Source organism: Rhinoraja longicauda, chromosome 10 (genome assembly GCF_053455715.1).
Source record: "Rhinoraja longicauda isolate Sanriku21f chromosome 10, sRhiLon1.1, whole genome shotgun sequence".
Classification (NCBI taxonomy): Eukaryota; Metazoa; Chordata; class Chondrichthyes; order Rajiformes; family Arhynchobatidae; genus Rhinoraja; species Rhinoraja longicauda.
The window spans coordinates 57,307,041-57,321,291 of NC_135962.1; the positions used below are offsets into that span (position 1 = coordinate 57,307,041).

Genomic DNA, 14,251 nt, shown 5'->3' on the forward strand with positions numbered 1-14,251 from the left:
AATTGGAAACACAACAGTAAAAGGGACCTAGGAACCGCTGGATTCTAGTGGTTGTGGAATTCCCCCCACGTTCCAAAGACGTGCAGGCTTGTAGGTTAATTGATTTCTGTACATTGTCCTCTAATGTGCAGAACAGAACTAATGTTGATTGTTGGTCAGTGGGCCGAATGGCCCGTTTCCACACTGTATCTCTAAAGAAAATGAGCCAAAATGCAGCATTTCCATCCAATAACTCCTACCTATTTCTCCTGACTATTTCCTGGTCAACTTCATCTCCAAGGCGTAGCTGATCACTGCTGAGGTCTCTTAGGGACTGATGCACACTGTGCGCCTGCAGGAAAAAGACACAAGACTTCAACAGACTGAATTCACAAGTTAATTGCTTGATACTTTCATGTTAAATGAGGTAAGTTACTCTTCTATCATGGCTATTTACTTTCGTTTAGTTTAGAGTCACAGCATGCAAAAACACCCTTCGGCCTACCAATTCCACACTGACCATCAATCACCCATTAACTCTAGTTCTATGTTATTCCACTTTCTCATCCACTCTCGCCATGCTAGGCGCAATTTAAGGAGGCCAATTAATCTACAAACCTGCAGATCTTTTGGGACATGGGAGGAAACCGAAGCGCCTGGAGGAAACCCACGTGGTCACAGGGAGAACATGCAAACTCAACATCGACAGCACCAGAGGTCAGGATCGAACCCGGGTCTCTGGTACTGTGAGGCATGCCCAGAAGCACTGTCAAAGCACAATATATTTGCTCAGATTGGAAGTCAATGGAAGATTCGGGGGTCAGGCAGCATCTCTGGAGAAAAGGAATACAGTGTAGGTGCCGTTTCAGGTCGAGACCCTTCTTTAGACCCGAAACGTCACTCATTCCTTGTCGCCAGAGATGCTGCCTGACCTGCTGGGTTACACCAGCATTTTGTGCCTATATTCGGTATAAACCAGCAGCTGCAGTTCAGCCAAAAGATGATATGTGTGGCTCATTGATATTTATCACTGATGATCCATTTGATACTTTTGCATACCTGATTTATTGGCTCTGTGTCATCTACAAATCTCACAGAGGCAGATCTCGACCTTCTGAGAGCTGGTTTTGTGTAACTTCCAGGGTCCCTGAGGGGCGAGGTTGGACGGTATCGACGACCTACAAAAAGCACAAAATCAGTTAAATTTAGCTTAGTTTATTATTGCCACGTGTACCAAGGTACAGTGAAAAGCTTTTTGTTGTGCGCTATTTAGTCTGCAAAAAGACTATTTCTGATTACAATCAAGCCATCCACAGTCCAAAGATACAGGATCAAGGGAATAACATTTAGTGTAAGATAATGTCCAGTAAAATCCAATTGTAGATAGTTTGAAGGTCTCCCATGAGGTAGATGGGAGGTCAGGACCACTCTCTAGTTGGTGATAGGATGCTTCAGTTGCCTGACAACAGCTGGGAAGAAACTTTCCCTGAGTCTGTGCATTTTCAAATTTCTGCACCTCTTGCCTGATGGGAGAAGGGAGCAGAGGGAGTGACCGATTCTTGATTATGCTGGTGTCCTTGCCGAGGCTGCGTGAAGTGTAGATGGAGTCAATGGAAGGGAGGTTGGTTTGCGTCATGGTCTGGGCTGTGTCCACAACTCTACAATTTGTTGGAAGGAACGTCCGTAAACCATGTACTCCACTAAAATGCTTCCTTCAGCACATCTGTAGAAGTCGGTGAGGGTTGTTGGGGACATACCAAACTTCCCAGGTCTTCCAAGGAAATAGAGGCGTTGGCGTGCTTGCTTGGCCATTGCTTCAATGTGGCTGGTCAGGACATATTAATTAGTCAAGATCGAACCCGCGTCTCTGGCACCATAAGGCAGCAACTCTGCCACTGCGCCACAAAGTAGCATTGAAATGTTGCAACAAAGCTTCCCTGCATTACATTGAAATCTGAAGAAACCCACAGTATCTTATAGATTGGCCACCACGTTCACTTTACCTGCTGTTGAGTCACCGTGCAGATCACTTGTACGAAGAGGAGATATTCCAGCACTTCTGCTCATTCGCTGGCTTCGGAGTTCGTCAATAGATTGTTCTAAATTATCTCGCAGCTACAAAAAGAAAAGAAAATTATGGTAGTTTGTAATATGTTGCTACTTCAAAACGCCAATTATAGCTTGGTTTAGTTTGGAGATACAGCAAGGAAACAGGCCCATCAGTCCACCGACTCCACGCCGACCAGCGATCCCCGCACACTAACGCTATCCTACACACACTAGGGACAATTTACAATTATGCCAAGCATAACCTACAAACCTGTGTGTCTTTGGTGTTTTTTCGCTTGATGGGATATGGATCACGTGCAGGTAGATGGGATTAGTTGAAACCTGAAGGTGGAGACAAAATGCTGGAGTAACTCAGCGGGTCAGACAGCATCTCGGGAGTGAAGGAATGGGTGATGTTTCATGCCGAAGGGTCTCGACCCGAAACGTCATCCATTCCTTCTTTCCCGAAATGCTACCTGCCCCGCTGAGTTACTCCAGCATTTTGTGTCTACCTTCGATTTAAATCAGCATCTGCAGTTTTTCTTTTCCTACTAACCCACAAACTTGTACGTCTTTAGAATGTGGGAGGAAACCGGAAATCCCGGAAAAAACCCCGCAGGTCACGGAGAGAACATTCAAACTCCGTACAGCCATCACCCGTAATCAGGGTGAAACCTGGGTCCCTGGTGCGGTAAGGCAGCAACTCTACCGCTGCGCCACCTAGCTGCCATAAAAGTAAAATTGCCCCTTATTGGTGTAAAGCTGATACAGAGAAAAACACATAGTATAAGAAAATAACTGCAGATGCTGGTACAAACTGAAGAAGGGTCTCGACCCAAAACGTCACCCATTCCTTCTCTCCTGAGATGCTGCCTGACCTGCTGAGTTACTCCAGCATTTTGTGAATAAATACCAGAGAAAAACACATGGTGGGGGGAGGAGGGGTGAAGGAGAGGACAAAGATTGTCGGTTAACATATGTTCTGGCATAGAACAGCAGCTAATCTGTTCAACAGATCCCTTTATAATTGTCTTGGAATCACGCAGCATAGAAGCTCATGTGGCTGATCAGACCCATGTTGCTTAATGATAAAGCTCTCCAACTCAAATATCCAATAATAAATCCAATTTTTTTTAAAGATTTGAAAAACAAAATAAGGGAAATAAACCATTACCAGAAATGTAATAGGAAGATTTACAGAGGCAAAGAAGCAAGCTACGACTGTCCTACTAGTGTGAATAAACAACTGATTGAGCTCTGCTGGTGGTTTAATGGATAAGATTCAGTATCCTTCTGATCAATCCACAGATTTGATCTTCACTTTGGTCTCATGATAACCAAACTCTTAAGGACAAAAAAACCCCACAAAAAGTGTTGGAGTGACTCAGCAGGTCAGGCAGCATCTCTGGAGGATGTGGATAGGTGATTTTTCGGGTCGGGACCCTTCTTCGGATTCATAGAAGAGCCCCAACTAGAAACATCACCTCCCCATGTCCTCCAGAGATGCTGCCTGACCTCCTGAGTTACTCTAGCACTTTTGTGTTATTTTTCATAAACCAGCATCCGTAGTTCTTTGTACCTCTGCTGTAGGACAGATAGAATCAGGATTGCAACTGCACTGTTATATCTTAAGGGGTCTTGTTAAAAAGTTAAAAGAGGTCTTGGCATACCTCTCTGCTGTATTCCCTTGCCCAGAATGTTTTTTGATATCACACTTGGAGTAAAACATCAGACATAAAAAGAAAATCAGATACATTAGGCTTCAGAAGGCCATGCTTTTTAGGTACTCGATAACGCAGAAATTCACAACAGAAATTTCAGCTTCAGCCTTGTTTGTTAGACCTGCTGAATGCGTGACCATCTTCAAGAATCAAGAGTGCTTATTTGTCATATGAACCAGAACGATTTCACTAACTTCAAGTAACCCTTGCTTTCCCTCTCTCTCTCCATTGCTCCTCCACCCTGGTTCTGCGTCTTGTTTCATTGTCCTCCTGAGAAATATTAGTTTGTATGCCTCGTTGTCACCTTCCCTTCATCCAACAATGAACACATTTCCTTGATCATCGTCTGCTTTGATCTGTTCTTTTCACACCTTACATGTTCTTTGTACCCTTCCATATCTCGTTTCCCTTCTCCCTGACTCGCAGTCTGAGGAAGGATATCAAAAATCCTTCTCTTCAGAGATGCTGCCTGTCCCACGGTGTTTCTCCAGCATTTTGTGTCTATCTTCAACAAAATTCTTACCTGCTGTAACTTTAGAGGCACATTAGAAGCAATAATAAACATTACAGGTCAGGCAGCATCTCAGGAGAGAAGGAATGGGTGACGTTTCAGGTCGAGACCTTTCTTCAGTCTGAAGAAGGGTCTCGACCCGAAATGTCACCCATTCCTTCTCTTTTGAGATGCTGCCTGACCTGCTGAGTTACTCCAGCATTTTGTGAAATAAATACCTTTGATTTGTACCAGCATCTGCAGTTATTTTCTTACAATAATAAACATTAAGTCATCAGCTATCCTAGGGGAACTAAACCATGATAGTGCAAAAACCAGAGTAGGTAGAGCAACCATCGTAGTGCAAATTTCACAGTGGTTTAGGAGAGTGAGGGTGTTCAGAAAGGATTGTGGTTAGGACCCAACAGTTGAGAAACGACATTTCAGAAAATATAGCAAAAAGAAAACAATTATTGAAGGTAGAGTGCAGTTGAAAGTCTGTTTTAATTAATGCAAAATTAAAACTATAGTGTAAGAAAATAACTGCAGATGCTGGTACAAATCGATTTATTCACAAAATGCTGGAGTAACTCAGCAGGTCAGGCAGCATCTCGGGAGAGAAGGAATGGGTGACGTTTCGGGTCGAGACCCTTCTCTCCCGAGATGCTGCCTGACCTGCTGAGTTACTCCAGCATTTTGTGAATAAAACTATAGTGTAGTGGCCTCCTCTCTATCAGTAGACTGTTCAATTGCTCTTTGCACTGTATAGCACTGACTTGCAGTCATGCAAGATTAAAAAAAAACTCAGGTGGAGTGGTTCCTACCTGTGCTACAGTCTCCATGTGTTCATTGGTGTAGCCTCTATACCGTCCCAGCAACCGATCAACTTTTTTTAGGTCCCGATTAGTATCCTGAAATTAATTCAAGCATGAAAAGAACGGAACTCAACGAGAAATAAAAGTTACTACCATCGCTGGCCTCTAATCTTCTTTAAAAATCAACTGAAATCAGACCCCCCCCCCCAAATTTTATAACACTCACAGGAACAATACAAACTTATCTCTAATCTCACGCTTCTCCAATCAATACGTCACTCTTCAAACTGATGCTACGGCCGACACCATGCCATGATAACATCTAACATCTATTCATCATCAAAAGCCAAATCTCCAAAATAATATAACATAGAACATTGAAGAGAACAGGAACGGGCCCTTCGGCCCATAATGTTTGTGCTGAACATGACTCCCAGCTGAACCAATCTAATCTGCCTGCACACGATCCATAACCCTCTATTCCCTGCATTTCCATGTCCCTATCCGAAAGCCTTTTAAACGTCACTATCGTATATGCTTCCACCTCCAACCCTGGCAATGCGTTCCAGCCCCCCACCACCTTCTGTGTTAACAAAACCTGCCCCACATATCTCCATTAACCTTCCCCCTCTCACTTTATGGCCAAGCCCTCGAGTGTTGAACATTTCCATCCTGGGAAACAATGTCTGCCTTACTGCCCCAGAGACCCGGGTTGGATCTTGACTGCGAGACCTCCATTCGGAGTATACACACATTCTCCCTATGACCGGTGGGTTTTGTCCAGGCGCTCCGGTTTCCTCCAACATTCCAAAGAGGTACAGGTTTGCAGGTTAATTGGTTTTGGTAAGTTGTAAAATTATCTCCAGTGTGTAGGGTGATGCTAGTGTACGGGGTGATCGCTGGTCAGCACGGATTCAGTGAGCCCAAGGGCCTGTTTCCACTTTGTATCTCTATATTCTGCCCTATGTTTGCCTCTTTTAACTTTCTACACTTATCATGCTAATCCATCCTCCCTTTAATTGCTAATTTAAAAAAGATTGTATTTCATCTTTATATATTTGAAAGATCTCAAAGGCTTTGCTGTTATCTCTCGTTTCCCTTTCCCCTGACTCTCAGTCTGAAGAAGGGTCTCGACCCGAACCGTTACTTATTCCTTTTCTCCAGAGATGCTGCCTGTCCCGCTGAGTTACTCCAGCATTTTGAGTCTATCTCTGCTGAAGACTGCCGCATTCACCACACCACACACTGAAGTTCACAATCAGCGTGCCAGTACTAGAGCTTCCCAGGACCACTTTTGTCAAGTGACTTTAGAAACATAATAAAATAGGTCCAGGAGTAGGCCATTCAGCCTTTCGAGCCAGCACCACCATTCAATATGAACATGGCTGATCATCTAAAATCAGTACCCCAACCCTGCTTTTCCCCCCATATTCCTCGATTCCTTTAGTCCTGAGAGCTAAATCTAACTCCCTCTTGAAAACATCCAGTGAATTGGCCTCCACTTCAGCTGGTCATACTTGTCGCATAAAGAAACGCAAGAAGTCAATACCTCCAAAGTGCTTGTTAATGTGTCAATCTTTTCAGAGACAGAAGCAGCATTGTGCATTCTGCTCCTTCCCCTAGATGTTGTGTTCAATGACCCTCGCCTTCGGGAGAAACTGTGAAGCTGTGTGTCCGAGTCACTCGACGAGTCTGCCATAGGTACAGTGCAGCCTCCTAAAACAAAACACAAATGTAAAAGTGAGTAAAGTGAGGCGTGAACTTTATCACCTGGCTAAATGCAATGCAAGAAGCAAAAGCGAAATTTTTTAATTTCCCATTATTTGATTGAAAGATACAGCATAGAAACAGGCCCTTTGGCCCACCATCGATCATCCGTTCACACCAGTTTTAAGTTTCCCCACTTGATCATCCACTCCCTACACACCGGGGGCACTTTACAGATGTCACGCACATCTTTGAGATGTGGCTGGAAACTGGAGGAAACCCACGCCGTCACAGGGAGAACATGCAAACTCCACACAGACAGCACCCGAGGTTACGATTGAACCCAGGTCTCTGGCGCTGTGAGGCAGCAGCTCTATCAGCTGCACCATTGTGCTACCCTTAATAATGTGTGAAGCCTATTATGTAGGTTTGGGCGATTTGATTTCTCAGAGCACAGACATAGAGCATACAACAGTACAGCACCGAAACGGGCCCTTTGGCCCACAAAGTCCACATCAAACATGATGCCAATTTAAATAATCTCCACCGCCTGCATATAATCCATATCCCTCAGTACTCTGCGTATTCATATGCGACTCCAAATGCCTCTTAAATGTCACTATCGTATCTGCCTCCACCGGCACCCGTAGCAGCAAGCTCCAAGCACCCATCATTCAATGAGCTCCGATCGCCGACTGCAGGAGCTTCGATCGCCGACTACGGAAGTTTCGATTACCCCGACTGCGGGAGAAAAGGAGGTAAGACGTTTTACAAGTTATTTGCCTTCCTTCACAGTGAGGAATGTGAGGTCGCCGAGAGAAACAAGATGGCCGTGCTGCTGCCTGCGCTGGTGAGGACTCGGACGGACTGCCGTGAATGCAGTGATCTCGGTGTTTTGCAGGGACATGGCTCCATGAGGACATCCCAGAGTCTAGTGTGAGTGGGGACGGCTTTCCGACTGTTCGGGCGGACAGGAACTGCAGAGAGAGTGACAGCGGTCGGTACAACTCTAGTCACATCATGGTGAAGGAGCATGTGTGTGGCCCAGATATTGAACTGATAGCTGTGGGTCTCTGCTTCTGCTGTGTGCCCTGGGGACTCTCACACACCATTGTGGTGGCTGTTTAAGTCGATCTTTAATTTTTATGTGGTTATGTATCTTGTTGCTTTTTTGTACGACTGTTGGCAAATCAAATTTCTTGTACGTTTACATACTGGCTAATAAATTAATTACAATCTCTACAATTCTCCATGCAAAAGACCTACACATCTCCTTTAAACTTTGCCCCTCGCACTGTAAAGCTGTCCCCTCTAATCTTTGACATTCCCTCACAGCATTGAAAAGGCTGCCAAGGCAAAGTGCATTCTATGATTGAATAGCGGAGTAGACTTGATGGGCCGTATGGCATAATTCTGCTCTGATCACTGATGATATTATGACCATGTGCTCATTCTGTCTGCAGTAACGCCTCAGACAGTGCCCAAATGTTAGTGCGGGTGTCAGGGGTTATGGGGAGAAGGCAGGAGAATGGGGTTGGGGGGGGGGGGGGAAGAGATAGATCAGCCATGATTGAATGGCAGCGGTTTGATGGGCCGAATGGCCTAATTCTGCTCCTATAACTTATGAAACATAACATACTCAATGCTGCAGACCGTACCCCAAGATTACTAGCCAAAAAACAGAGGGCTGCCTGTACTGAACACAACCGCATGAGAGACTTGGACTGATTCCTTTCATTAATCATGTATGGCTTCTATTATTGGCACAGAAACCCACGAGCAAATTGCAACGTCACAAGGCAAAAACAGCCACCCCATAATGGCAACAGTCTTTCAGGAAGTCATATTTGAAAAGCAAAAAAATACAGATCCCATATATTTCAAATAGCAGAGAGGATCTTGTAAAAAATCTCATTCATAAGAGATGAAGTATTTGAGAAGCTAACATAGTTATAGGTGCACAAGTCATTAAGACCCTATGGTTTTAAAGCAAGTGGCTACAGACAGTGTGGAAGAATTGTTTGAAATGTTTCAAAACTCGCTAAATTCCGGGAGGGAAGCAGTAGATTAAAAAACAATCAATTGTGACTTCCTCTTTCAAAAAGAGAGGAAAGAGAAGTCAGGGAACGATAAGACAGTTAGTTTAATATCTATTGTTTGCAAGATGCTAGAGTCAATAATCCAAAGAAGAAATAACTATTCATTTTGAAAAGCAAGAATATAATCAAACTTAGTCAACATGATTTTACAAAAGAAAATCATGTTAGACAAACTTGTTTGAATTTTTTAAACACATTACAGGGAGAGTTGATGTAGGGGAACCTATTGAAAACACAAAGTGCTGGAATAACTCAGTAGGTCAGGCAGCCTCTCTGGAGAACATGGATAGGTGTCATTTCAGGTCAGGACCCTTCTTCTGACGGTCAGAACGTGGTTGTGGAGCAGGAGAACAGCAGGAATCACAGAGGGGAGCAGTGAGAGAGGGTGTTGCAGGACTCTCGTCGGAGCAAGGAGAACTTCTTCAAAGTAGGCATACCTTGAAGAAATTTCACAGTGGAGCAGTGAAATGCAGAACCAAGGAACTGCAGATGCTGGTTTACAAAAGAAGATGCTGGTTTACAAAATGCTGGAGTAATGCAGCAGGTCAGGCAGTACCTCTGGGGAACATGGATGGGTACATTTCAGATTGGGAATGATCTTCAAATGGTTCCAACCTGAAACGCCATCTATTGAAGTATTGACATAAGATTCACAGAATTATCATCAAGAGAGTCGAGTGTGTTTAGTTGTTATATGAACTAGGACCAGAACAAAGAAATTCTTACCTGCTGCACCTTTACTGGCACTGTGAACGTAACAACTAAATACGCAAAAAAATTACGAGTTATTCTAGGTAAATGTAGACATAGCTTTAAGGTTAGAAGGACAAAGTTTCAAGGGGATGGGGGGGGGGGGGGGGGGGCAAGTGTTATTTTTACACACAGAGGATGGTGGGTGCCTGGAACGTGTTACCAGGGGTGGTGAAGGCAGATACAATAGTGGCATGCAAGAGACTCTGGGTAGGCATGTAGATGTGCAAGGAGTGAAGGGATATGGATTATGCGTAGGCACATAAGAGCTGCTCTTGGCATTTTGTGTGGCACAGACATCCTGTAATGTCCTACTCTATATTAAACCAGACCATAGAGCAAGCCAAAACATGCAACACAACCTGAGAAGTTCAGTGCTGAATAGTGGTTATGGTTGTATAGTGTGAATCAGGAGTTCATAAGACATAGGGGCAGAATTAGGCCATTCAGCCCATCACGTCTACCCCGCCATTCAATCATGGCTGACCTATCTTTCCCTCTAAACCCCATCCTCTTGCCTTCTACCCATAACCTGACACCCTTATTGATCAACAATCTGTCTATCTCCGCTTTAAAAATACCCAATGACGGCCTCCACAGCCATCTGTGACAATGAATTTCACAGATTCACCACCCACTGACTAAAGAAATTCCTCCTCATCTCCTTTCAAAAGGCATGTCCTTTTATTCCGAGGCTACAGCCTCTGGTCCTAGACTCTCCCACTAGTGGAAACATCCTCTCCACATCCACTCTATCCAGGCCTTTCACTATATGGTAAGTTTCAATGAGGTCCACCCTCATCCTTCTAAATTCCAGCGAGTACAAACCCAATGCCATATCATCTTCACATCATTCTCGTGAACCTCCTCTGGACTCTTTGCAACACCAGCACAACCCCCCTCAGATTATGGGGCCCAAAACTGCTCACAATATTCCAAAGAGTCTGATAGTTGATGAGAAGAAGCTGTTCTTAAACATGGATGTATGGGTTCTCAAGCTCCGGTACCTTTTTCCCCGAACGATAGTCGCGAAATGAAAGCATTGCCTGGATGGTGTGGATGTTGGCTACCCTTTTGAGACAGAACTTACCATTGATCCCTTCAATGGTGGGGAGGTCATCACCCGTGATGGAGCAGGCAATGTCTACCACTCTCTGCAGACCCTTTCGTTCTTGAGCATTTGAATTACCAGAACAGGGCCCTGACGCAAACAGCATACTCTCCACAGTACATCTGAACACCCACTGCATTTGGCTAGCACCCCAGTGGGGGGTCATTGAGGAAAGGAAAAAATTGGAATGACAGCACCTCATATTTCACTTGGGCAGCTTACACCCCAGCAGTATGAATATTGACTTCTCTAACTTCAAGTATGGAATGGAATGGAATACTTTATTGTCACATGTGACAAGGCACAGTGAAACTCTCTGCTCGTGAAATAGCAGCCACCTACAGCGCTGACAAAGTTACAAAGTACACCGGCTCCTCCTTTGTTTCCCCCCCCCACCCTCACCCAAAGCAGTCCCCCCACACCGGTTCCCCATTGTTCTCTCCCCCCCTGGCAGTTCCCCCACGTTCTCGTCGACCGCGGGACGATTTGCGAGACTTTGCTGCCGCCAAGTAACCCTTGCTTTCCCTCTCTCTTTCCATCCCTCCCCCTTCCGAGTTCTCCGATCAGTCTGACTGTTCCCGATTACATTTTATCTCTGTTTGCTTCGTTGTCACCTTCTCCTAGCTAACAATTATCTATTCTACATTTTCCTTGATCTATTCTAAATTCTCCTCGACCTCCATCTCTTTCGATGTCTCTTTTTCACACCTTACCCTTCCTTATCTCTATGTCTCCCTCTCCCCTGACACTCAGTCTGAGGAATGGTTTCGACCAGAAACCTCAACCATTCCTTCTCTCCAGAGAAACTGCCTGTCCCACTGAGTTACTCCAGCATCCAATCCCAGCCCCAGCCTGGACTCATAAGGTCACAAGTGATAGGAGCAGAGTTAGGCCACTCGGCCCATTTCGTCTACCCCGCCAAGTATACTCTTCAGTTTTCACTCATACATGGAGTTGCACCAGGGATGATAGACACAAAAAGCTGGAGTAACTCAACGGGGCAGGCAGCATCTCTGGAGAGAAGGAATGGGTGACATTTCGGGTCGAGACCCTTCTTCTCACAAGGGTTTCATTTATTCTTTCCTGTGAGTGGAATATACTTAAATTGCCATAAAAAACTCAGCTACATCTCATTCAACAGAGCATAACATTTTCAACACATGATTTACAGAAAGAAGAGCTAACAAGTGGGTTGGAGTTTGTTGACTCCATCTGATTTCTCTGGAGAAGGTTCCATTTGTGCTCTTAGGGAGAAAACATACTCACTGACATACCTTCAACTCAAGGGTATTTATTCACAAAATGCTGGAGTAACTTTGCAGGTCAGGCAGCATCTCAGGAGAGAAGGTCAGAAGTGCATCCTGAGAAGCTGCCTGACCTGCTGAGTTACTCCCAAAATGCTGGAGTAACTCAGCAGGCCAGGCAGTATCTCAGGAGAGAAGGAATGGGTGACGTTTCGGGTCGAGACCCTTCTTCAGACTGATGTCAGGGGGGCGGGACAAAGGAAGGATATAGGTGGAGACAGGAAGATAGAGGAAGAACTAGGGAGGGGGAGGGGAAGAGAAGGACAGAGGAACTATCTAAAGTTGGAGAAGTCAATGCTCATACCGCTGGGCTGCACGCTGCCCAAGCGAAATATGACGTGCTGTTCCTCCAATTTCCGGTGGGCCTCACTATGGCACTGGAGGAGGCCCATGACAGAAAGGTCAGACTGGGAGTGGGAGGGGGAGTTGAAGTGCTCAGCCACCGGGAGATCAGGTTGGTTAAGGCGGACTGAGCGAAGGTGTTGAGCAAAACGATCGCCGAGCCTGCGTTTGGTTTCGCCGATGTAAAGAAGTTGGCATCTAGAGCAGCGGATGCAATAGATGAGGTTGGAGGAGGTGCAGGTGAACCTCTGTCTCACCTGGAAAGACTGTTTGGGTCATTGGATGGAGTTGAGGGGGTGGTAAAGGGACAGGTGTTGCATCTACAAGTCCCGCGACACAATGCCCGCCTCCAGACCGCTGCCTCCACCGACACTCCTCGGCAGCGACTCGACCGCAGGCCCGGAGCTCCACACCACCTGCCCACACACCACGAGACCAAGTCCCGCGACGCTACTCCCCCTCCAGCATTTTGTGAATAAATACCTTCGATTTGTACCAGCATCTGCAGTTATTTTCTTACACTGGTATCAACTTGTGGCGCATTTCATAAATTCGTAAGTTCTAGCAGAGAATTATGCCATTCAGCCCATCAAGTCTGACAAAATACAAATACCTATGAGAGAGAAGCGAGTGTTACCAAACCTCTAAATTTATTAGGATGGAACCCGCTCCAAGATAGATGTAAAGCCCACCGTTTGACCTGTTTTTACAAAATGTTAAATGGTCAGCTCAACATAGATTACCAATCGAAGGTGTTTATTCACAAAATGCTGGAGTAACTCAGCAGGTCAGGCAGCATCTCAGGAGAGAAGGAATGGGTGATGTTTCGGGTCGGGACCCTTCTTCAGTCTGAAGAAGGGTCTCGACCCGAAGGTGGACAAATCGAAGGTGTTTATTTACAAAATGCTGGAGTAACTCAGCAGGTCAGGCAGCATCTCAGGAGAGAAGGAATGGGTGATGTTTCGGGTCGAGAGCCTTCTTCAGTCTGAAGAAGGGTCTCGACCCGAAACGTCACCCATTCCTTCTCTCCTGAGATGCTGCCTGACCTGCTGAATTACTCCAGCATTTTGTGAATAAACACCTTCGATTTGTACCAGCATCTGCAGTTATTTTCTTATACAACATAGATTACCAAATCTACACCAAACCCAAACCTATCAGGAGCAGACGAGGGCATTCAATTCAATTCGAGATACCAGCTACCAAGAAAGATGTGAACAGTAATTCATTCTTCCCCTGCACAATTAAAGCATTGAATAGCCTTCACCCTACTATAGTTACTCAACCAGACGCAACTAAATTTAAGGTATCTCTTCGTCTCCAAGAAGCACTTCTTGTTTAAGAAAGTTCATACCCCGCCACCTCCAGTTTAACTTCCATTTGGAATATTTTGGAGGACCAAGAACCAAGTCTACTCCGCCGCCATTCGGCCCATCTCTCCCTCCTAGCCCCCCCCCCCCCCCCCAAATTCTCCTGCCTTCTACCCCCAGACAACCAACGTTATATATTATATTATTTATAAATGACAGTCTAAGGAGTGCAATGTAAAGTCCCGGCACCTGCGATCCGCCGTCTAGTCCCATGCCGCCTGCAGCCGCCCTGTGTGCTGCACCTTCAGCGGGCGGCGAGACCCATCCCGCTCCGGCAGCCGCCGCCACTCGGCGTCTATGGCAACTTGAAATGGCCGCCTTCGCCCAGCCGCCGCCGCCCCAGGACCCCGCCGCCCGCAGCGCCGCCTGGGAGCTGTAGTCCCACCACCGCCCAGCAGCAGCGGCGGATGCGCGCATCCGACTACAACTCCCAGCAGCCACCGCGGCCCAACCGCCCTCCCCGCCGAGCTGTCCCGCTCTCATGCCTATCGGGAAATTGCGCCAAACGTCCCGC

The 14,251-nt window shown here is 45.9% G+C and overlaps 1 protein-coding gene across 2 annotated transcripts in view; it reads right to left on the reverse strand.

Moving 5' to 3' along the window:
- The window catches only part of cep128 (centrosomal protein 128), a 351,185-nt gene extending 337,174 nt beyond the window's left edge, over positions 1–14,011 (reverse strand). For both annotated transcript variants that reach the window (XM_078406913.1, XM_078406912.1), the window contains exons 1-6: positions 13,927–14,011; positions 6,604–6,770; positions 5,064–5,150; positions 1,983–2,094; positions 1,039–1,157; positions 240–331 (exon numbers count right to left, since the gene is read on the reverse strand). In XM_078406913.1, the coding sequence (XP_078263039.1) occupies positions 240–331; positions 1,039–1,157; positions 1,983–2,094; positions 5,064–5,150; positions 6,604–6,753 (560 nt within the window). In that variant the 5' untranslated portion in view covers positions 6,754–6,770; positions 13,927–14,011. The remainder of the gene's footprint in view (positions 1–239; positions 332–1,038; positions 1,158–1,982; positions 2,095–5,063; positions 5,151–6,603; positions 6,771–13,926) is intronic.
- Between the last annotated feature and the right edge of the window lie 240 nt (positions 14,012–14,251).